The sequence below is a fragment of the Mustela nivalis genome, assembly GCF_964662115.1.
Source record: "Mustela nivalis genome assembly, chromosome: 2".
In the NCBI taxonomy this organism is placed as follows: Eukaryota; Metazoa; Chordata; class Mammalia; order Carnivora; family Mustelidae; genus Mustela; species Mustela nivalis.
The window spans coordinates 126,455,223-126,480,584 of NC_139021.1; the positions used below are offsets into that span (position 1 = coordinate 126,455,223).

Here is a 25,362-nt window from a genome sequence, read left to right on the forward strand (position 1 = left end):
CCCTATGGAGCAGCCCTCCCCTAGGGTCTTAACTTTCAGTTGCTCAGATGCTCTCCCTCTGGCTCTGCATCTGGTTTCTCTGGTCCCTAGATTTGCACAAAATCCTCTGACAATTGAGATTTTTCACCACCCTACCTACCTCTTTCAATCAACCCTGGCCATTTTCTCCCCATAGGAGTAGTTACTGTCCAGACACTCTCTGGAAGACTGTCCCCAAGGCTCTGAACGTCCCAGAACTCAATAAAGAGATCACAGCTGAGACTTGCACCCATGTAGTGCAGGTCACTCCCCCCACCCCCGACCCGCCCTGCCCTGCGCCAGAAGCCCAGCTACTTCAGTAAGGGACTGCTATGGTCGTAATGTTTATGCTTATGGTAAAAATCCTAACCCCCAAAACAATGGTATTAGGAAATGAGGAAGTGACGCCTTTGGGAGGTGATTGGGTCACGAGGGTAGCACCCTCATGGATGGGATTACCGGCTTATAAAAGAGGCTCCAGATCCAGATCCCTAACTCTTCCACCATGTAAGGACACAGCAAGAAGATTCCAGCTGTGAACCAGGAGGAGGGCTCTCACCAGAAAGGCGATCGAGCTGGTGTCTCGGATCTCCGACTTCCCAGTCTCCAGACCTGTGAGAAATAAATTTCTGTTGTTGATAAGCCACGGTCAGTGGTGTTTGTTAAAACAGCCTCAACAAGTTAACACAGGGTTTCTTAATATTAGAGACCCTCTAGGATCTGGAAAATGCTCGAGATACAATTCCTGTTTCAGCTGGACTCTGGACTATAGACATTAACCAGCTCCTCAAAGGCATTTGGAAAGAGCAAGTATGTTTAGCTGTGGCAATTGGTGGACTTCATATCAAGCACTGCGCGCCTCTGGGAGGTGCCATTCTCAAGATTCAAATATGAATGGTGCCCCCTAGAGTTGTGTTATGTGGTGGTCCTGGTGCCTAGATGTACCTGGCAGGTACATTTGTTAAATGTCTTAGGTAGTAGATTCCAAGTATCTTGACAGGCCCCATATTCCCCATAAGCCTAGCAAAATGCTTTGCACAAAGCACATATTTAACAACAATTGATTGAAAGAATGAATTTGGATATGCTATGGGCAGGAAAAATACAACACACAAAATAAAATATAAGAGCAAAAGAGGAGAGGAAATTGACTTTATTTTCTCTCCACACAACATTTGGAGGCAGAGGACCCAGATTCAGGCTATGGCTCTAATATTTACCAGCTGTGTGCCCTCAGTGTCCTTATCTATCAAATGAGCGTAGTAACAATTGAGTTTCCTACCTCAGACGGTGGTTGTGAGACGCAGATGACATGATAATTATGTAGCAGTTACCTCATGAGGATATTTTCCCAGCTTAAAATGACCCGCTTTGCTGCTGGCCCCAGCTCTCCATCCCCAGGAACGGGTCCCTGGCTGTCATGCAGTAGAATGTGATGCAAAGTCTTCTTGAAAATAAGGAACTGGATCAGCACTGAGCATTCGACCCCACTTGGGCCTCTCTGAATCTCTGCCCTGGGAATTTGGAGAGAGGCGCGTAGGAGTCAGTCTCCGTCATCTGAGAGAGGAACTTCAAAACCCAACATGTGAGGGAGAGACAGTGAGTGGTGGGGTGGGGGGTGGGGCAAAGGGAGAGAGAGAGTAACAGACTCCCTGCTGAGCAGGAAGGCAGACTCTGGGCTTGATCCCAGGTCCTGTAGATCATGACCTGAGCCCAAGGCAGATGCTTAACCCACTGAGCCACCCATGAGCCCCGCATTTCCACATCCTTAAAATAAACTCCCATTTTATGCCCCAGCCAACTCAAGCTGGGTTTTGCTTCCTTCAGTCAAAGCCCTAAAGGATTTTGTGATGTATTTTCTTCTTTTCTTTCTTTAAATTAACGTACAATGTGTTATTTTGGTGACATATTTTCTAATATAATAATTTTTACTCATTGGTTTAAGTATAGTTTGATAGTTCCTCAACCTCATCAGAGATTTTCTGAATAGGGGGTCTGTTTCTGACAGTTTTGATCAGATGCCCAGAATTTCTAGTTATGCCACTGTCTCTTCTTCTCTCTCAAGGTAACAAACATCCCAAACCCAGCCTCAGTCTCCATGGTGATCAGGAAGTGCCCTCCCCCACCCCCTACCCCCTCTTTCTCCTTGGTGAGGGCCACACAACATCCATGAGTAGAGGTGAGCGGTATGATGAATTAATACTATCAGGGAGCATCAGGAGAGGAACCTGGCCATTGCAGCTCCTTTTTATGCAATTAATGGCTTTTGTTTCTGCCTACCTTTTTTCCAGTGCGGCGGAGCAAGGTGCAGAAAGCCGCTACAGAAAATTAGCTGTAATTTAGGTAGTATCGCAAATGCCCTGTCAGTCACTTGATTATGTGATTGAAAGGAACATTTCATTTGGAGATTTGCAATTTTCTGGTGCTATTGGCATTACACAATTACGTTTCCTGTCATTTATCACATTGTGGAATACCAAGACAAATTCGCTTCTCCTTACATTTATCATATTACTGGGAAATATAGAGACAGATTTAGCCAATTGCTTTACATCAAATGATGCCCCTTATTAGCTGGGGACGTTCAGCTGCTTTTTTGTTCCAAGATCTCTCTTGAACATATTCTGCACCAAGAGGATTCCACTCCCCACCCCCGGATTACTTTGAAATTGAGATTTTCCCCTTAACTACAGCTCTGCTTTCCAAAAGGAAGAGCTGAGGCCTATCTGCTTCGTGCAGCAGGTGCCCTGAGTGAATGGAGACTGTCAGTGCGGCAGAGGGGCTCCCTGCTCCTTGGGAGTCTAGGCATAATGCTGAGGAGGTGGAGATCTAGGCAGAAGGTTGGATTAAAGCTTTAGCAATGGACTTGCTATGGTCATATTTCGAGCTCCTTAAAAAAAAAAAAATGTAGCTTTTAAACAGAAGTAACAAATAGTTAATTGCGGCAGCAGGTAGAGAGCCTGTGGGGGCCTTGCCCAGATGAAAATTTCTGCAGGCGGTTAGGTGCTCTTTAGTCCATGGACTGCCCTTGATTTTTCTTTTCTTGATAAAGATGGTATTAAAAATAATTCAGTCTCTGCCCCTTGGCTTAACTGAGCCTTTCAAGTAGTTTGTATGTATTTTAGAGCTGCCTCAGAAGCTCGTACTTGTCAGAAATACATAGACTGCCCAAACCCAGCCTAAGCTTATAGCACCGTACTATCTGGCCCCTTAGGAATCTACATTTTATTTTATTTTTTAAAGATTTATTTATTTTATTTTAGAGAGAGAGTAAGCACGAGTGAGGGGAGGGGTAGAGGGAGAGAGAAAATCTCAAGCAGACTCCCCACTGAGCGTGGAACCTGATGTGGGGCTCGATCCCATGACCCTGAGATCGTGATCTGAGTGGAAATCAGGAGCGGGACGCTGAACCCACGGAGCCACCCAGGCGCCCCATAGAATCTACATCTTAAATTCTAGAGGTGGTTTTGTTGAGTACACTAAACCACTCGGTTGTGTCCTCAGGTGCCCATTAGAATAACCCAGGGAGATTTTGAAACTTCTGATATCCTGGCTGTACCTTTAACTGATTAAATCAGAGCCTTTGCTATAGGACTCAGGTATCAGATGTGTGATTGTGTCATTGTAGCAGCCGTGCTTGGGAACCCTGGCTTTAAGAAAGTCACCAAGAAGAGGTAAGATGCCTGGATTCTGGTTCTCATGGTAGCATGCCAAGACTCGTCTGGGCTCCTACGACTTCCAGAGGACTGGGTTTGGGGCCATGGAGAACCATGACCTCTCTGGTGCTGTTTGTGGTCTGAAAAGAGCTGGTCTAATCTCCTGGGGGAGGTGTCTCCGGGAGCTGGAATGGAAGTCAAGGCAATGAATATCAGGGGTGGGGTAAGCAGAAATACACTCCGTGACCAGGCAGCTGTCACATACCCACAAAGCTTAGGATTGTTCGTAAATTCCACACTGCCTCTGCTGATGGGGCCGGGGCTCCTCCATTGCTGCCCCGCTCAGTTCTTTGTTAAGACTAAGGTTATTTGAGCCTTTGGGCTGTAGAGAATCAGTGTCTCCAGTTGGTCTGAGCTGGGGAAAGTCAGGACGGATTGCTGCTGCTGTATGCCACCCTCAATTTGAAAGTCGTTTCCTAGTCCCCTTGGTGCACCCCTAAGACCCAGAGCAGTGACACAGAGTCCAGAGACCTGATAGCTGGTAGACCCACTATCTTTGTAGACGTCCTCTTGGGTGACATTGGATAAGTAGTTTACCTCTGTGAATTCCAGTTTCTATGTTTTCAATGGAGTTAGTAGGCCTTGGGTTTGAGGCAAGAGTGAGACCCCATAATATTTAAAATTGCCATTAAATAAAAACAAGACATCCTCTGTTTTATTGTCCCCACTGCTTTGAGGTACTCTGTTCTATTAAAACAATTTAAATACAAAATATTTGCCCAGTCTTGTACATTTCTGTGCCTCCCCCCTTTATATTTTTATTTTATTTTTAAAAATTATTATTTTTTTAAATAAACATATAATGTATTTTTAGCCCCAGGGGTACAGGTCTGTGAATCGCCGGGTTTACACACTTCACAGCACTCACCATAGCACATACCCTCTCCAAAGTCCATAACCTCACCACCCTCCCCCCCTTTAAAAAAGAGTCTCCACTTAGCCCCATCCTTTCTATGCTTTCAGGCCTGGGGCTTTGTTGATGCCAAATCAAGACTTTGGGAAAAGTACATTATTATTGGTCTTTGCCTTAGTGACTCAACTCTGAACAATTGTTGGCCTTTTCACTCATTCAGGAAACTTGTATTAAACTCTTACCATGTCTCAGTTACTGTGCTAAATACTGGGCACGTGGAGATGAAAGGGACTTCTTGCTCTGAAAAAGCATGCAGTACTGCAGCCTGGTGTGTGTGTGTGTGTCCCAGCTGGGGAGGAGGCAGAGTCTGTAAAAGTTAGTCTTTTAGGTATTTGTCTGGGGCTGACCCTACAACATCATAGAATAACAGCTTTATACTGCTTCACGTCTTCTCACACACCAGATTTCATTTCAATGCTGAGCACAATCAGGAGGGAGCATGAGTTCCACACAGGGGACTCAAGGCTCAGGTAAACGACATGAATCACTCCAGTGAGTAGCAGAGGCAGAACTCGCATTCAGGATCCCTGACTCTGGGTCTGATGTACTTGCGACCCACCGTGCAGCCCCAGGGCTCAGCTGTCAAACACAACCTTCTACGCGCGCGTGCGCACACACATCCACACACAGGGTTCTCCGCATCAGGGTTGAATGAAGTTGTTAGCAAGCCATTCTGTGTGTTTCTCACCAGCCAGCATTTTAAGGGGGAGGGGGACCCTTCCCAGTTGTGAAAATTGGTGCCAATTTTCACAACTGCTATGGGTGCTTAGGATGACAGATCTAGGTTTTTGTTTCCCAGCGAGATGGTGTTCTTGTGGCAGCAGCTAGGGTCCATCCAGGGTTCAGTGTGGCCATCTGGCCCCTCGTGTGGGCGTCACAGTCTGCAGCAACAGGTGCAGGAACCCTTGCCAGGGGTGAAGTTGGAACTTCCTCTCTCTAAGGAATATTGCCTGCCAGTGAGGTAAAAGTAATTACTTGTTCCTGCTAATTGAATTCTGAACTTTAAAGTAGAGGTTCTGACTTAGGTTAACGTGACATGGACCAATTTAAAATTTTAACTTAAAGGAAAAAAAAATGGCGATGAACCTCAGTGCTTGAAATGTGGCAGGCTAAGTTCCTCTGGGCTGGGGCCAATTTTCACAACTGCTATGGGTGCTGGCCTCCTGCAGAGCTGTCATCAGCGTGCCCTGCTTGTCACCTTGGCTAATGCAAAAGGCTTACGTTACTGTAAGGCAGGAAATTATTTCCATCAATTTCATTCTGTGGGTATCCTCTCCCGAAATTTCCATGCTTAGTTCTAAGCTGTTTACTTAAAAATCATTTTTTTTTAAAGATTTTATTTATTTATTTGACAGAGAGAAGTCACAAGTAGGCAGAGAGAGAGAGAGAGAGAGAGAGAGGAGGAAGCAGGCTCCCTGCTGAGCAGAGAGCGCGATGCGGGACTCGATCCCAGGACCCCGAGACCATGACCCGAGCCGAAGGCAGCGGCTCAACCCACTGAGCCACCCAGGCGCCCCTAAAAATCATTTTTGATATTTTTACTTACTGCCTTTGGGTAACAACAGTCATAAGTAACGTTCACAGAATGCTTTCTATGCATTGGGCAGGACTCTAAAGAAAGGTGTACTTACTGATGTCAGTCTTCAGAACTATGCTGGGAGTCAGGCATGATTTTTCTCCATTCGGCAGTTGAGTTAGCTGATAGCCACAAATTGGTCAAGTAATTTTCCTAGAGTCATGTAGAGCTAGGAAGGTGGAAGACAGGCAATGGATCTTGGGGGACTGGCTTTGGCTTCTCCGTGTTAGCCTCTAAGGGTATGGGACAGTCCCTTTGTGATCTCTCCTGCTGAGGATGTGTGGTGGGGGGTCAAGGTCAGTCTGCATGCCACAGTGTTTTGACACTTTAGTGGTGACAGGCTGGAAAGCATCTGGCCTGAGTTGGCATAGTCCCTTTATGCCTACGATACAAATGTCCCATACTGGATACCATTTAAGACCAAATAACCCAGGCTGTGGGGGAGGAATTAAATGAGTCTCACAGGGGTCCAGACAGCCATCAGCTTCCATGGCCCTTCTCCTCATACCCCTTGGTACAGTTAGGGCAGACCTGAAAGAACAGAAATTCTCAGTCTTAAGCATCCCAAGGAGGGGTTAACATTGCTCCCCCAGACAAGGGTGAGAAGGAAGGAGCAGTTCTGATGTGGGTGAGTAGGCTGCCCTTCGGAAAATCAAGCGAGGAACTCCATGACAAGTCTGCCCCTCTACAATGATGGTGAGATATTTTCTGTGTGTATCTTTCTCTTTGTGCTGTTAGGTTAGGACTTGTGTCATACTTGGAGTGGAACAGGAAACCTGAGTGTATTCTTCCCTGAGGCCAAAGTGTTGACAGTCGCTGTGGCCACCGGTAGGGAACTGCTTGCCTTGTGAAGGGAGCCGGTGTCTGGAATGACTAGCGTCTCAAGGGGCCGTGGTCTCGGGAGGATCTTCTCTTGTTAAGTTCTTGCTCCACCTGGAGTGACAAGGACCATCAGGACTCGGGGGTCTAGAATGCTAGCAGACACCTCTAGGGATTCTTGAACCAATCGAGGGTGGAAGGCCCAGGGGAAGATGGGAACTTCCCATTAACTTGGAGATGGTGATCTTGGAGTATTTTCTGTTGCTGTAAGTATGGCACTGTTTATTTCGCAAAGTAGTGCTAACAGGTCTTTCTTTCCCTGGAGTGGTTTGGGGGTGGCAGGAGTGGACTGATAGGGAGGGTGGGGGCTTAGTGGGCTCCTTAGCTGGAATTCTCGGACCTCTATCGGAATTGCTAGAACTGAGTTCACGTGCCAGAGAGTTAAGGATCTAAGGAGAGTTAAGACTCCCACAACAGAAACAGTGTCTCTCTATAAAAGTACATTCTTCACAAGGAATTTTTTTTTTTTTTTTTGTATTCCTTTACCCGCTGATCTAATTTAAAACATTGTTACTATTATTTATTTATTTTAAAAGGAAACCTGGTTGTAAGGCTCTAAGTGAACTCTACTTGCTAGTTGGTGGAGGGCTTTGGAGAAGTGAATGATGATTTGGAGTTTCTAGTTCTTACCTATGAAATGGTGGAAATAAGATCTCCCTCATGGATGACTGGGAATGTTCAATCTCAGTATGATCTTCAGCTGAAAAGAATCTTCGTCCATAATTGGGAGAATATCACAGCAACTTCATTCTAGACAGAAGCCTTTGTACTTTGGTCTCATTTGCTCCATCTCCATCCTAAATACTGTCTCTTTACCCTGACAATCCAAACTGGTTCAGTTAGACACAAAGATGTCTCTGAAGGCCACGGGGCTGTTAATGCCCAGGCTTAATTAAATGACAAGTCCAATTTCAATGATACTGAATTACTTGTGGGAAAAGTGCCAAACCTGGAGTGAATTTAATTGAATCCAAGTGTTACGCTGTTTATTCATCACCTACTGAATGACTGTGTGCGTGTAAGGATAAGTAATCATACATTAAAAACTATACAAATACAGTGTATCAGTACATAGAGAAGTCAACTTAGAGCGTCATTTCTATGTGTGCTGAGTCTGTTTCACTGTTCCCATGTCAAACTGTGGGTGGCAGCAGAGACTTGGAAAATGTATTCTGTGCAATTCAAGTTACTTTTCAAGGTATATCAAGGGTAAGGAAAAGATTGCGCTAAGTAATAAGTAAATTGGAGCTTTAGTTTGAACTAAAACTGGCATTACTTTATAATTTCTCATCTCATTCTTGCCGTCAAAAGTGGCGAAAGAAGGCTGTGGTCTGGGACCGTCATTGACCTGTCTTTCAAACAGGCTTTCCATTATTTGGCGCTAATCACCTTCCTTTTTACCGGAGAGCAGAGGCCCTCTCCGTAGAACACCTTCTTTTTGATGGTGCCTTGTCGCTCACATCTCATCAGTTGGCTTCCAGCTTCCTTTGGAACCAGGGTGTGTCCTGAAGTTACACTACTGTACTGAACTTGGCCTGGTCCTTGAATTCTTTGTGCACACGTCTGTCCCCCGCTGATGTGGGCAGTGACCAAGGTCTTCACAACTCACAGGATCAGAGAGCTCATGTGACTTTGTCTGTACCTGACAGGTGTCCTTTTGACTTGGCCTTTAGTTCCAGGATGGGAGCAAAGAGGGAAACTGGACAAAGGCCCACTTTCCACCCACTAAGTATTTCTCCTTGAGCCACGAACGAGCAGGGAATGTCTTCACGAATGGTGGTGGGGTGAGGGAGGGTTGAGAAAAAGGAAGAACAAAAGGGAGAAAGGTTGTGTACCGCTATGTATATACTATGATACCATTTATGTAAAACGGGGTCTCTATATGTGGCATGTACATAAAGGAATCAGAAGAAAAGATAAAAGGTTATAGTTTGTACTGTAAGGGTGCTTATGATCTATTGTTTGGTGAAAAAGGCAGCTTTCATATTAAGTGTAGGAACCTACTTGTGGAATATCAAATGACTAAAGTCTTATAAATGTATAAATATATGCAAATGCATTTAGATGAATGAAGATGAAGGTCTGAAAAGGTGCATACCAGCCTTACATCATGCCTTTTGGGATTGGGGGAGAGATGGAGGAAGGTGTTTGTGGTGGTGCAGGGGAGGTGATTAGCTCTTTGTAGAATTTCAGTAGAGTTAAACACTTATGGATTGGTTTTAGCATTTGAAAACCTCCCACTGGGAAGGGGAAAAAAAACCACTCAGGTGACTTGTGACATAATTCAATGCATGCTTCTCTTCCCAGTCTAAGAGGCTTGAAAAGACTGCTTGAAAACAAGCTGTTTCCCTGATGGAGAGATATTTTTTCCTAAAAACCAAATGAGTCATCATGGGCCGATTCAAAGATCTTTCAATTTCAATTATTATGCCCGAATTTTCAACATCAGGTTGGGTTGTACATAATTATTTGTCTTTAATGACTACACATGTTAAGAAGGTATTTATTGATCATTTTGCTATTTGTTTCTCCAGATATAATTCTTTTCATTCTATGATTAGCTATGTTTCCATGGCAGTATGTGAGGCATTTCTAGGCAGGCTTAGGACGGACAAATAAGAGCTTATGGGTAACTCATGACCACTCAGATCGTTTGATTTTGAGCTCCCATCAGCTAAACTCCTCTCTCCTTCTCTACCTCCCTACTTCCCTCTCTTCTTCCTTCGCTCCCTTGCTCAAATATTTATTGAGCACTTACTATAAGCCAGGCACTGTGCTAGATCCCAGAGGTAAAAGACTCTGCTTGGCGCTCTCCTGGCCACATCTGGGGGTGAAGTTGGGGTACTCATTCTCTCCTTTGTGGCCTCACAAATGTTGCCCCTATAGCTAAGACCCTGAGGTCCATCTCTGTTCTTGGTCTGGCCATGCTGTTACTTCTTCCATTTCCACAGCTGAGGACATGCTGGGGAGACCTGCTTACTGCCCCCTGCAGTGACTCTGATTGATGTTACTGGTTGTTTCAGTCTTCCATCCCTGGAATGGGTGGTTGAGGCTGCCTTGTGCTGTAGAGCTGGACCCTTCTAGCATCTCTGCCTTCTTGCGGGGTCCTGCCCTGTTAGGGGAACAGGGTTTCTTCTCCTCCTAGTGTTGGAAAGTTCTTCCTAGGTCCACATACCACTCTGATTCACCATCTCTGTGGTCCTGCACACACATTCATTACCTTTTCACTCTTAGACATTCACTAAATTTTATGTATATGATTTTTTAAATAAAAGATTTATGTCTGTACTTTTTTTTTTTCTTTCCTCTCTCTGGAACACTATTAGTGTATTTTATCAGCAGAGCAGCTGACAGGGGCTCTGTTTGTTTCTTTACCAACTGACCTTTCTTTCATTCAATTCTTTATTCCCCAGGTCAGAAGGTAAGACTTGGGGGTTAGAGAAATTTGGTATTAGAGGACATTGTTTTGCCTTTGTAATCCATGGGCTTGTCCTAAACTGGCATCCTTTAATTTTCCCTTTCATTGGAGAACAATACCTCTGTGCACTTCCAATTTTCTCTGCTGGTGGAGTTCAGAGAATAGGGAGAAATACTTTGGGCTGGAAGTTTCAGAAAAGGCTACGGGGAAGAGAGGAGAGAATTGGCTGTAGCTTTGAGGATGGAAGGATTTGGATTTTAGGCTACTTTAAATTATAAATAAAATAGTATCAGTGACTTCCATCTAAAAACTCGACATGATTCTGGGAAGAGAAAGGACAGAGTATTTATTCCCTCTGGAGACTCACTATTGCTAGTCTACCAAATGTTATTCAAGCGCTATTTCTGAGTAGGCTGCTGGAGTTCTGGGCTTCGCCCACATGGATGCTCTGGGTTCTGTGAAATCTCCATTGCCTGCGGAAGCACTGGTGACTCTGTAAGGGGACCAGGTAGCTAGATGGAGAGCTTGAGCAGCCGTTCAAATTCAGGCTATCTGCCTTTCCATCCTGTCTTGTCCCCCTTCCAACAGGTTAGCTCCAGTTTGTAAATTAATCCTGAGTCCAGAGAAAGTAAAAAGGCCATTGCACATTTTCCAGCCAGGAGTGATGTGAGCAATGTCTTCTATGGAATTCCAAAGGCAATATTTCTAAGGAGGTGGTAGCAGAGGAGGGTGTTGGCATGACAGCGGGAAGGGAGGAGAATATAAAAGAGGAAGCATATGCACTCTTCTGGGAGAAAGGGTAGATTATTTTTCTCTTTCCAGGACTGTCGTGAACATGGTCTCAGAGAGAATATCTTTCTCGAATAATGTTCTTTAATGCACTTCTTGTAGTTCTTAAAAGAAATATTACAATTTCTTGAGCATTTATTCCCAATTGAGGATGGCAGATTTAGGTCCACGTCTTGAGCTCAACCTCAGTTATGTGCTCATTGAGTACAAAGGCAGATGGGGTTGCCTGCATTATTTAAATTGTGATCTCTCCCTCAATGTCTCTCTCTGCTAAGTGCGTGTAGTTGGATTTGCACATGCTAAATCTGTATTGGATGCATTTCCACTTTAATCAATTACAATGTGATCGTCATTTCAATTTTGGGGCAATGATTGGCCCCTTTGAGAGTTTGTGGAAAGCTGTATACCTTTTCTCTAGAAAAATGAACCTACGCAGCTACATAAACAAAATCTGGTTTATAATTTCAGGGCACCCATGGCCCATTTGTAGACTCTAAGGCTGGGAATGGTGTCATGTCAAAAGAGGGAAAAAGCTTTTTTCCATTTGGCTCAGAGAGAGTTGAGGGAGCAGATGGAGCGTCTCAGCAATGACAGAAGCTAAAGCAGCAGAGAAATAGGGTTAAAGCATATTGGCAGCTCTGAAGACCTGAGAAGCAGCCTGCTGCCAGGGACCGCAAGTGCTGGGGAAGCTGAACCCCGGGACGTCTGGACATGCGTGATCTAGCAGTGACCCTATTTCTGCAACCGAAACCAAAACAAAATAAAATCCTGCTATAGCCTGTTGTCCACCACGTCCTGTTTTTATGACCACAAGTATAATGTTGTGACAATGGGGGAAGGAAAATCATGGAGGAGTTTCCCTCGCACTTACACCACAGTAAAATAAGAAGGAACGATTTGTCTGAGTCCCGGTAAAACTAAGTGAAGCCTGAGCTAACACATTTTGGATTGGTCTTGGGGCCTTTGATATTTCCCTGTAGATGGTTTTACTAAGGGTCCAGATGTTACTTCATCACCATTGTTAAAAAAGTCACAGCTATTTCTTATTTCTCACATTGTTCTTTAATTTTGTTTCTAAGATTAAAAAAGAGTGTGTGCTCCTTCTTTAATTTAATTGCAAGACAAGAAATATTCATGTTGTTAAAGAAAGAATCGAACATTCCAGAAAGAAGTTGCCATCCGTGGAGAGCTCAAACAAGAGAGAAACACTGAAATATCCAGGGCTTGCTGGAACTTTTTTCAAGAGAGTACCTAGGAATCACATTCCTAGGGAAAACTATTTGAACTGTTAATAATAAATCATATAGTCAACCTCCCCAATTCAAGGGAAGAGTGCCATCTATGACCTGTAGGCAGTATCTGGCTTGCAGTTGGGTAGCTACAACACAGACTGTCTGGCTCACAAAGGCTAAAATGTTTACTATCTGGCCCTTTATAGAAGAAGTTCTCCAACCCCTATTCTGGATAATCAAGCAACTTCCTAATATTCTGACTTTTCATACAAGGGTAGAATTACTGGATAGGCCAATGCAAACATCCCATCTGCTTGATAGTTACATTTCTCATCATGAAACCATACATTGCTATTCTGGTGGTGTACAATAGCTTCTTGGGAACTTTGTAAGCCTGAGTACCTCACCTTGAGTGTGATCATCTCCGGAACACTAGTAACTAAGTTTCTGAGCATGAAGTTGATGGTAATACCAAGACCTGAGATGAATCCGTCAATCCTATAACTCTTCTTGGTGACTTATGCAAGAAATGGGGTGCTGCTTGGCATTCTCTGAATGACTGCTCTCATATAGCAGTTGTCCTATATAGGTCAACTTTGCCTGTATAGGTCTACAGTTGCATTTTCACCTTTTCAACTACCTGCTTTAGTTGTTTAGACTGAGCTGAAGAGTCTAAGTTGATATAATCTTCTTTTGTGTAATCTTTCTCCTTTCTTTTGAAAATACTTAAATGTAGTCAGTGTCTTTTGCAGTCATCCAAACAGGTGGTAGATTAGGAAAGTCTAAGAAAGTCTTGCAATTACTCTTCAATTCATTCAGCCCTACATTTTCCCAAACCACCCCCATTGGCTTAGGGTAGATTTGAGAACATATATTTCTTTGATCATAATTAACTGAAGTGACTATGGGATATTTACATGGAGCTTTTAAAATATTTATGTACATAACACTAATAGCACCTAGTAGTTTACTTATTGCATTTTAAAATTTGAGCAATGTATTATTCATGGCTGGTCAGAAATCCATTATGCATGAACCTCCTTTGGTGTACTCTTGCTCCTGTGTGTGTTTAACTGTCCAATTTCCTGAGGTTATCCCTGGGAACCGCTGCCATCTATTGCATGCGTAAACACTTCTTAATCACATGGCCTTCTGTGGGTGGTATGGATTTTTCTGAAGAGCCCAGAAGAGTTCACAGGCATGATCCCATCAGTTCCTGTGAAATTCTGGGGAGTGTGTTAGAGGCAGATGCTGTCACCTGGATTTTACCACTGGGGGGATAGAGACACAGGTCATTTGAGTGAGAAACATCAAGTGCTTAGCCTTTCAGCACAGTGGGATAGGAATGAAAGGCAGATCCCCAGCACTAGATCAATCAATCAGGGATTGGGATTTAGTGAGTACACATTCTCAGCTCAGCGTGGGACTAATTGCAGGGCCAGACCATTTTATGTCTTGCTTATGTGATTTGGCAGTTCTGCCATCTTGAAAAAAATATTGTCTTGTCAGTGAATTTTTGGCTAAATTGGCTATAAATTAGGAGGGAAGAAGCAGGAAGGAATTATGAGATGAAAGTGCGTGGGTGGGAATAGAGAGTTACCCTTTGAAGGCGAGTATCTTCCCAATGTGATGACACCAAAGATTTCTTACTCTATTCGTAAGACAGTTTTTAGAGGGCAATGAATAAAAACCAGCAATGTGCCATTAATAAGTTATAAAATAAGTTATAATGGTTCACAAAATTCTGTGTACTTAGGTATTTCTCACCTGATTGATTCTCTGGCTGACCCTAACCTTCAATACCCAAACTGAGACCACAGTTGATCCACAGTAGTGATTGGAAAGATTTTTAAGTGAATTTTACTTTATTTTATTTTTTTAAGATTTTATTTATTTATTTGACAGAGAGAGAAAAAAACACAAGTAGGCAGAGGGAGTGGGAGACATAGGCTCCCTTCTGAGCAGAGGGCCCCTTGTGGGGCTCAATCCCAGGAACCTGGGATCATGACTTGAGCCATAGGTAGACGTTTAACCTGAGCCACACAGACGCCCCAAGTATATTTTAAATGTAGCTGGAAATTAACTTGAAATCTATGCTGTTGAATATATGATATGTCTTTACCCAAAAGTATCTTACTATAATTTCTTTTGACCCCTAGTACCATCTTAACAAGGATGCTTTAAAGAATAGCATAATAAGAAGTCCAGGAGAGGACGTAAATCATAGAACTGTGTGACTACTCAAAAATTACTTTGTATACCATCTATTTTTATAAACAGGAAACTGAGAACTAGAGAGACATGAAGTGTATTGGCCCAGACACACAGATAGAGGCAGTGCCGAGGAGGAACTCAAGTATCCTGACTCATCAACCCAGTTATCTTCCACTTCTTCTTTTGAACTTTAGTAAGGGACGCAGAGTGATCAAGCTGTTGACCACCTCCCTTCATGAACTGGTTAATTAGCAAGCTTTGGGAAATCACCTTCTTAAAAGGAGTCGTTGATTTTTCTCACTTATGTGGATGTTCTTTATTCAGTAGCATAAATGTTCTCAGAGACTCTTTTGGTACTTTGAGTTTGAGAGAGAGACAGAATTCTCCACTGCTAGACTTTCCATCCCCCCCGCCCACTTCCACCAGATCTACAGCTATTAACTGGAACCTGGGTTGCTGCATTAGCAGGTAATATCAACCACTTAATAAAGCACTCCCGTAGAGTGCAATCAATGGGGAGTTCTGGGTGGGGCATCGTATGTCCTCTGAAACTCGTGTGCTTTCTAGACAAATGCAGAGGGCACAATGGGCAGTCAGAGGAGCAGGGTGAATTTGTGTCAAGGAACATCTTTTATTCATGGGAGTAATACATCAGAGGGAACTGAGCATAGCTCCATTTTGTCACAGGAATAAAATGAGAAGCACTGGAAACTTGGCACTTTGTCAAAACGCCGTTTATGAATTTGTGCAGTACGTACTCCACACTGTGCAAAACTGTCTGGCTCACTTAGGAATTTGTTTATGAACTTCAGTGTGTACACATTTATAGAGACTTCTCAAAATGAAGGATATGGTTAGGCATTTCTGCATTTCTTCTCTCATAGGTGGAAAGACAGAAGCATGATTTTTATATTCCCTAATAGGTGTAATTCGAGGGCAATGGCTATTGGGCTGGGGACCCTCCCAGCCTTTAGTGAGGGACTTGTACCACTAGTCGGTGGTGGAAATCCTCTGTCTGACCAGCGGTTCTGGAACCATTTGCACCTTGTGAAGCGTTGGCCTGGATGTTAGTAGATCCTCTGTAGCGTGTTTCCAGGAAGCCCTCTGTGTGCAGTAATTCACCAGGGCGAGGACTTGAGAGACATTGACTCCACCCCTAGTTTAGCTACTCATGTTTCTGCACTCCCGATTTTCTCCTCTCTGTACTGGTAGTAATAACACAGTTCTCACAGGAGAAGGAATGGACATTCGTATCTACGCCAGTGGGTGTGGCAGCTTGTATTTCAGATCCATAAAGAAGAGGTCCTGGTGCCAGTGGTTATCCCTCTTCTCTGGTAGTCAAAGGTCAGCTACTAAATACTTGGCATGAATAGGGTCAGCTTCCTCACATGTGAAGCTGAGGCGTCATGGAATCGTATTTGATGACAGGATGAGCTCTATTCTCCCAACAACATGGTTCCTAAGCACAACCTGCTACCCAGATAGAGGTTTCACTTCTAATGTGGTATCACAGTTTGGGAAATATGGTATGCTGGTCTTCAATAAAATGTCTTCTTTAAGTGAACCTTCCAAGGTAATTTTGACCTTGGGCGACTTTTGTCTTCTCCTCGAACATTAGCATCTAATCCCCAGGGAGAAAACAGGTGCAAACGTGAGGCAGCCAGCGCAATTGTGAAGATCAGGAGAGAAAGCCCGGAAAGGGTCAAGCTGGAGACGGATGAAGATGCTGTTGCTAATAACGAGCTTCTTGGGGCACCTGGGTGGTTAAGTATCTGCCTTTTGCTTAGGTCAGCATCCCGGCATCCTAGAATGGAGCCCTGTGTTGGGCTCCCTGCTCAGCGGGGAGCCTGCTTCTCCCTTCCTTTTTGTCCCTCCCCTGCTTGTGCTCGCTCTCTCTCTCAAATAAATAAATAATAAATAAAATCTTAAAAAAATAAAGACTTCTTGATTATCACTTCTCTTTCAGGCTTTGGGTGTGTAGTTCAAGGTGGAATGTTTTGTGTTTACTCCCTAGGGCTCCATTTGCCAGCCCGGGCTGTCAGAACTCTCAGTGGAAATGACGATGGGAGGTCTTCGGGGAGAAGGGCCCCTTGCCTTCAGGGGGTAATGTCACTATGATTAGAGGACTGGGATTAGAATAACCAGTGAAGGATTCTGATGAAGGGCCTGGAGTCTGAAAATTTATCCTTTCAAACAGCGCCACAGGTGATTCTGCTATCAGACAAATCACGACGGGAGGAAACACAAATTTGTGTGTATGTTTAAATGACCGTCAAAAGAAGAAAATACGATCCGTGCGTGAAACTCCTGAGAATTACTTTTCCCTTTTAATGTTCATGTCCCACTTTGATTCTAGAGCAGGAATGCAATCTTGGGGCAGTGTTTTTTGTTTTGTTTGTCTTTCTTTCTTTCTTTCTTTCTTTTCCAGTTTTCTTGAGGTATATTTGACAAATTTGTAAGATATTTAAAGTTGTACATGGTGAGGATTTTCTTACACATTGTGAAAAGATTTCCCCATCTAGTTAACACCTTCATCACTTCACAGGTTTATTCTTTTTTTTTTTTTAAACATTTAAGTTCTACCCTCTTAGCAAATTACAGTTACACAATACAGTGTTACCAGCTATAGTCACCATGCGGTGTATTACGTCCTCAGTTTATATTCACGTTACAGCTGAAAGTTTGTACCCCTTTACCAACCTCTCCCGATTTCCCTCACCCCAGCCCCTGGAAACCACTTTTCTACTTTCTGCACCTGGAGGGCTTTTTGCTAAGTGAAATAAGCCAGATAAGGATAGACAATTTCTTTTCTGATTACTTAGCCTGGAGCCTAGGGTTTATTATCCACTTACAAATTTCTAGGTCCTAGTGATTCTAGGTCCCAGGTAAAGAGCTTACAACCTATTTGACAAATATCAGAAAATTGTTATTTGCCAACTTTGGAAGTTCTAGTGATAATTTGAAAGTTAAGAAAATGAATGCAAAACAAAATAGCAATGGTGCTTTTTCAGAGATGAGCAGGTGAGTAAGAAAAGTGATAATTTGGATTTGCATGCTTTGGGAATTTACTTATTTCTTATATGAGCTCTTGCCTAAATCTTTGAGACTGTGAATTCTGGGCTTTAACCATTCACGTAACTTTCAGAGCTGGTGGTTTTTAAAGGGTTTAGTTAAATTCTGGCAACTTAGTTGGCATTTTAAGGGCTTTGGCCTTTGCTGTTGAAAGCTGGTGGTTCTCTACGACTCTTCCTTGGTATAATTCTTTTCTGGACAATTTCTCGAAATAAAAGGATTTTTAAAGCATACAATTTGTGTCCGATAGGGGTTTTGGTTTCAGCCATGTTGAAGTAAGGAAAACAAACAAACAAAAACCAAAATGAAACCAACAGGAAGCAGATAGTGTATTTTCGGAGCACTTGTAAAACCCACCTGAGTGAAAGGAGGGTATCTAATGGTAAAAAGAGTGGATTAATGGGTTAATCATTGATGGAAATGGACGACCGAATCTCTATTGTCAAGATAAGGGAAGTGGAAGTAGCAAATGTTGGCCTGAAATCCAACTAGAGCAGGAAACAGTGTCCGAAACAAGGTTTATGTTGGAATCAGGCTGTGAAGCCAGAGTTCTGGAATGTGCCAGGTCTCAGGGAGCAGTCTAAGGAGCTTCGTGGTAGGAAGAGCTAGGTTCATACCCTGCTTTTTATACTTGCTATCTGTGTGATGATGACTGAGGGACTTAACTTCTCTGATCCTCAAATTTCCTATGTATAAATTATGTTAGTTACGAAGTGCCTGAGAGAGCTGGCGTGATTCCTATTCATTATAACGTTATTACTGTGTGGTCCTCTGCTTCTCCCAATAGGAGACTGTGAATAGTTGCCTTGGGCGTGTAGGGGGAGCCAGCCTGAGAGGTAGAGGTGGGCTGAGCAGTCACTCTGCCCTTGTTAGAGTTGGTTATCTGCCACACCCCATCAGGCAAACCCGGTCAGGATCCACCACATTTGTGAAGCTTATATTACCGCTAGCTGTTTTTCTTCATTTCCACTGTATCAACACCAGCTTTCTCTTATTAATGGAGCATTTGCTTAGGAATTATTTTCCAGAGGAATTTAGCCACTAATCCCATTTATGATAGTAAAATCACCAAGAAGCCTCCTGTGTCGGCTAGGGTCTCAGCAGGCAACAGATGGCACACTTAAATTGGGTAATTTATAGAGGGTTTAATAAGAGAAGTATTTAGAAAAGTGGGGCGGAGATGTATAAAATTATGAGAGGTGGTGCAGAACCCTGGGGCTAGTCATTGCTGTGGACTCTTCCCATCCCTAACCTTGAAAAGAGAGAGGATGGAGAGGAGAGGTTATCGGTATCTGGAGACACTGAGAGTTTTCTGAGCAGAGCTGTGGTCTGTTTGAAGGACGAACACCATCTGTGGCAACTGGGTAGGGAAGGAGCCGAAGAAAGAAATAACCAGCTCATCCTCTTTCCTTCCTTCCCCTTGGCCAAACCCGGTGGAAATCTAGAGGGCAAGGGAGCCTGATGGGGGAGTCTCCATGGGTCAGTGTCCCTGGGCACAGAGCAGAGTGGTGGGGGGTGGAGAGTAAATCTGGAGGGACACATAGAACATACCATCTTCTCTCTCTTAGCTACCAAGTGTAGCCATAGTAAGCTGGTGAGGTCTATCAAGGGATGTGTTGCAAGGTATTTATTGAAAAAACAAATCTATTGAACCTGGGAGGGAGCACCTTAAAGACCTTGATAACCCAGATGGAGTCTGACATACTTGGGTTCTACTCTGGCTCTGTCTCTTATCTCTTATGGGCTCTTGAAGAAGTCACTTAAATTCTCTCAGCCTCAGTTTCTTTACCTGTAAAATGGGAGCCATGGCACCTGTATGACAGAATTGTCACAAGGATTAAGTTAACGTATATACAGAAATATTTTGTAAACCAAATGGCCATACTCTGTACACACATGATAGATGAGTATATAGAGAGGTTCTGCTTGTGCTACCCACCCCCCTCCACCAATTGTCAAACAATTGTGCTTTATTCTGGGTGAAGAGTTGCAATTCTGGTGAAAAAGCTAAGACACTTTGAAATCTGCATGGTGTTCTGTTAAAATATGACTTTGGTTCTCATTGGGGAGCCAAACAGTTTCACTTGAGGTGAGGATTGGGTATTAATTTATACCTATGGAAGCCTTGTATGACATTTCCAAATCTGTCTGTAAGATAATGGCTCTAAATGGTTTATGACTTTAAAAAAAAATCTAATAAATATAGTAACTTTGTACCTCAGTGTAATGAAAAAAGTCATGTTTTGGGATATATCATTCCTCATTGAAATGCATTACTGTTTCCCACCAGCATCAATCTTAGAACTAGAGATCTTTTGTCAGCTTATTTCTTAAAGAAGTGCCTCAGAATGAACAGACACCATGAGGCTGTTCTCCAGTGGCCTCCTCAGCCCAGAAAGGTTTAAGCACCGATAAAAGTACAGCCTGACACCGAATGGCCCAGGCACAAGGCCTCTGAAGAGCGAGAACTCAGAAGACGTTTTCTTTATGGTAGTTAACCTTCTACACGCCCCTTCCAGATGGCCATTCCATTGAACTCTGCCTCCATTTTCCCAAATGTGTTTCCAACTGCCTGTGGCATTTATTCAATAAAACATGTGTGCCTGGATTTTCCAAAGAGGAGCTCCCTTTATACAGAACATTGAAAATGAACCCAATACACAAACTGCATATAAGAGATTATAAATGTTCAGAGTATGTTGGGGGGCCCCAAGGCAGGGGAGGCCACCAAGAAGGAGACAGAAGAGGAACAGTTAAGCTTCGGATTAATTAAAATGTGGATACTGCTAAGACCCCAATCCAAAGGGGGAAATTGCCTGGGGAAATCAACTAATTTGACTGCTAGAGCAGAAGCTGGACTCAAACCACATGCCTGGAGCTTCAGTGCCTTGTTCAGTAGCGAAGTTTTCGACCTTTAAAAAATTTTTCTTTCTGCCTTAATGTGTATCTTGGATGATATTTACATGCACAGTACATTCCCATAGGTATAACCAGGTTTTCATGTCAACTTCTGCTACTGCGTTCTCTTCTCAAGTTGGAACACAAAGGAAAGCATATCATGACAGTGATAACCTGAATCTATTCCTATGTATTAATATTAATAGGTGCAGGTGAACATCCAAAAATAGGCTTGTTTGATCTTCAAATGATCTCCAGAGTCTAACCATGTTTCCGCATCTCTCCAGCTGTCTCCTTGGCCAGGGCCATCAACCTTATCTCACTTGGGTTCTTATAAGAGTCTCCTAGTCTCCCTGCTACTACTGTCTTTTCTCCCCCAGTTTGTTCTCAACAGAGCAGCTGGGATGGTCCTTTGAAAATGCACGCGAATCGGGGGTGCCTGGGTGGCTCAGTCGGTGAAGTGACTTCATGACCTTCAGCTCAGGTCATGATCCCAGTGTCCTGTGTCAGGTTCCCTGCTCGGTGGGGAGTCTCCTTCCTCCTCCCCCTGCTTTTGTGCTCTCACTTATTCTATCTCCTTCTCTCTTTTTCTCTCTCTCTGAAATAAATAAATAAAATCTTAAAAAGAAAAAGAAGTTGCAAGCAAATCATGTCAGTCTTCTGCACAAAGGCTGTGCTAGCTGCCCATTTCATTCAGCGTAAAAGCCACAACCTTACAAGGATCTGTGCAGCCTTCTGTGACCTACCCTTTGGTCGTGTCTCACCGCCTATGTTCTCCTACCCCCTTAGTTCAGCCCTTATGAGTCAGTCTCCTTCCTGTTCTTCAGATACAGTGGGGACACTCTCACCTTAGGGCCCCTGCCCCAGCTGTTCCTCCTCTCGGGAGCAGTCTGCTACTAGATTTTTGGATAGCAAAATCCAAAACCTCTTCCCAGTCTTTGTTTAATTGTCCCTGTTTCCTCCAGGCTCTCCTAACCATCCTATTTAAAACGGCAAATCTTCTTTCTGTCCCTATGCCCCAATTCCTGATCCTTCTCATCCTGTCCCCCCAGGCCTCTCAGCAGGTACCATTTAACGTACAATACAACTTTATTTATTATAGTTATTACAATATGAGCTCCAGCAAGGCCTGTGTTTTCGCTTGTTTGGTTTACCATGCATCTCAAGCCCAAAGAACAGAGCCTGGTTCATGACTGACAGTAAGCAAATAGCATCGATTGAAAGGAATTTGCTAACTCATTCAATAGGCATGCACTGAATATCTACTCTGTACTCAGCATTGTGCTGGATGTGGAGGGAAAATGAGGAAGAAAGTCAAGAAGTGGTTTCTGTTCTCAGACTGCTTAGAGTCTGGTGGTGAATTGGAGTGAATTAATCCAATAACCAGGGGAGTGAGCACGCCTGTTTGCCTTTGTGCTTCCGTTGGAGGAAGCTGTCCATCTGAGATTTTCAATCAGGAAAGGAGACGTTAGCCAAATATTACGCTTGTCAAAGCAAAAGAAGAAAAAAGAAGAAAAGAAGAAAAGAGTCTGGATGTTAGTGGGGAAATACTTTATTGAAGGTGGGGGGGGGGCGTGGGGAGACTCCTCTGCAATTGGAGGATGCTCAAAGCCTCAGCCAAACACCTCCCAGGGAAGGGGGTGGTGAGCAAAGCCTTTATATATGCGTAGAGTGTGGGAAGGTGACTCTGGAAAGAGGAAGGGGTGCTGACAACTGCCAGGGAAGGCCTTACAGTTCCAATAAACTCCTCCTATTTGGCCTTAACGGGCAGGTTACGGCGGGAACTGTTTGTGGTCAGGTGCGTGGGGTGGGCTGTGAGCTGAGCTGTCGGGGGCCATGACAGAAAGCGAGTTCTGGGCTTAGCTGCCGCAAACCAGCCTGAACTCGTGTCAAGCACAAAGCTTGATCAGCTTTGTTGGTGTTCATAAGCAAAAGTTAAGGTTTAACCATAAAACAATTGATGGCTTATGTTTCGTTCCTCAATCTAATTGTTCCCTTTGGGGGTTACTTTTGCTGCTGTATTAAGAATGCTGTACTATGGTGATCAGAAACAGTACAGATACTAGTTTGTCTGTTATTACTATTTGACCACTAGGTTACCAACTGTAGCAAAGTCCCTTTCCACGGGGTCGTGGATGTCAAATGTACACGGTGTTTCCTGGGGGTGTGGAGGTATGGACAGTGATGAGAGTGCTCATCTCCACTTTGCCCCAGACAAACCAAAGGCATGGTTTACAATTCAGCAGTGACACTGGACTTTGGAAACTGTACTAGGAGTCCTCTGGTTTTTCAAAATGGCCTCAATTTTTTACCACCCAATCATGTTGCATGCTTGTAACAAGCTCCTTGCTTTTAACTGAACATTGTCACCAACACCGTTGGGCTGGGTACCTGTTGTTAAGCATGTTTTATTGAAGGGTACACTGTGCATATAAGCACTGCAGGCAGAAGAGGAGAGAACACCAGTTAATATGCAAACGAATCTGTTCAATGAACTATAAAACCAACGGTTCTTTTGGAGCACATTAAGAGTACGGTGACCTGCTACCAGAGAACTGCATTTTCATTGTGAAAAATACTTCTCGCAGGAGACCTTCCACAAAACCACGGTTTCTTAGATTTTATTTGGGAAAGTCAGTAGCTGCTGCCCGCTCTAATCGCACATGCTTTGGCCTCCTAGAAGGACATCTGGCATTTGAACTATAAAATTCTCTGACTGAGATACTGATAAACTCATCGAAATGTCTACCAGCCTTTAAAAGAAGTCCCTAAAAAAATGAGTCTCCGTCCGGAGTTACGTAACTGTTCCTGTTGGAAGAGTCATGGGCTAGGAGGCAGGAGAAAAGCAGGGGAGAAGGGCAGGGAACAGGATTGAGAGGTAACATTTGGGGCACCCCCTCATGTCCCTGACCCTGGGCTTCCCGCATTGGGTACATCATGCTATTTATTTCCCACCACTGCCTTGTGAGGGGGTAGGGTCCCTATTCTGTGGCTAAAGAAATGGAGAGTCAGAGAGGCTAATGAGCCTCTCCCAGTTTCACAGCTAGAAGAAGCAAGTATGAGTTTCGTACCAGGTCTGTCTGATTCCATCTTCAGGGCTGCCTTGTCATTTGTCTTGTTTGTTTGTTTGTGCAGAACAACTCAGCAACATAAAATTCTGGTTTCTGCTGGACAACATTGTTTTACACACACATCAAACAGGTCCAATAAATAAATAAACAGCAACTTCATAGACAAAAATGGGAAGAAAAGAAACCTTTTATCTTTGGCCTTTTTATCCAACTGCTACAAGCCAGCTACTAAGTATACACAGAAACAAAGTGACTGCAGTGCTTGGAATAAGATTTGTTGTTGTTGTTGGTTTTGCTTTTTTTACAGAGACTCCCCCCCCGCCCCACTTTGAGATTATAATGAACAGGGTCACAGCACAAGTCAAGTCAGAAGTAGGACAGAGAACCATGGGAAGGCCAGCTTGGTTATCTCAGATTATTAAAAATGGCTGACCCCTAGCAATAGGTAAAACATGTAAAATGTGAATAAAAAATACAAACAAGTTTTCCTTTTGAAAGTACTTTTAAGAAGTAAGGCAGGATGGGGTGCCTGGGCAGCTCAGTTGGTTAAGCGTGGGACTCTAGGCTTCTGCTCAGGTCATGATCTCAAGGTCCTGAGATGGAGCCCTAGGCAGCTTTGACCCAGGACTGGGCTTGAGATTCTCTGCCTCTCTCTCCCCCACTCTGAGCCTCCCCTGTTCACCCACCCATGAGTGTGCTTGCTCTAAAATAATAAATAAAATAAAATATTAAAACAATTAACAAAGGAAGGGAGGGCTTTGGAAGTTTTGTCCCTGCTTCCACCCCCCGCCCCCCATTTCTAATTCCCTGGCTTTAGCTGGCTGGGACTGTCCACTTGAAGGTGACCATGTTTAGAGTCTGACATGGGAAGCAGAGGGTGAATGGTCATGGTGGCCTCTGTTTTCGTGAAGTCCAGCTTTTCCTTTTTTGCTGTCTAGTCATCCTCAATAGTCTTGGGCTTCCTGGTGTGGACATTGTCATCCTCATCATCTTCAGCCTTCCACAACCTTCCACAGCCTTCCTTTCCATCCTCTTCCTCAGCATCACCTTCTTTCTCCTCCTCTTCCTCTCTGCTCCTTCGTCTTCTTCATTTCATCTTCTTCATCTTCGTCTTCTTCATCACTGTTGGCCTCCTGCTCCCCATCTTCTTCTTGAGCTTTCCCACCAGCAGGCGCTTCTCTCCCATTCTCACCTCCTTCACAACTTCCTTCTCCTGTAAGTCCTTGGTGGTCATCTGGGAGCTGGTGTCCATGGCTGCATCTGACATGATGGGTCACACTGCCACGGGTTAGAAGGAAAGTGAGAGTTGGAAGACGCTAGTGGTAAAGGTGCAGGAGTCTGAGGTGGTGGGTGTAGTAGCTGCGGACCTTGAGTGGGACTGGGAACTGTGCAAAGATGGTTTTTCAGAGCAGACAGTGGGGGTGGCTTGCCATGTGAAGTAGGAGCTCGAGCAAATCACATGGAAGCTTTGATTTTCTGTTTTCTCTGTTGTAAAGTGGAGATAAAATACTACCAGTCCAGTCCACTTTGCAGAGGTGATGTTAAATTAAATCTGTGTGAAAGCAC

At 43.9% G+C, this 25,362-nt stretch overlaps 1 protein-coding gene and 1 pseudogene across 2 annotated transcripts in view; one reads left to right on the forward strand and one right to left on the reverse strand.

Moving 5' to 3' along the window:
* LOC309859448 (uncharacterized protein) overlaps positions 1 to 16,693 on the forward strand; it is a 275,428-nt gene extending 258,735 nt beyond the window's left edge. Inside the window, exon 6 of the mRNA XM_082720132.1 lies at positions 16,388 to 16,693. Within this exon, the coding sequence (XP_082576258.1) occupies positions 16,388 to 16,430 (43 nt within the window). The 3' untranslated portion in view covers positions 16,431 to 16,693. The remainder of the gene's footprint in view (positions 1 to 16,387) is intronic.
* An 8,037-nt stretch (positions 16,694 to 24,730) lies between these two features.
* LOC309860437 lies at positions 24,731 to 25,063 on the reverse strand (annotated as a pseudogene). The gene has a single exon. The product of its transcript is annotated as an uncharacterized misc_RNA (transcript).
* Between the last annotated feature and the right edge of the window lie 299 nt (positions 25,064 to 25,362).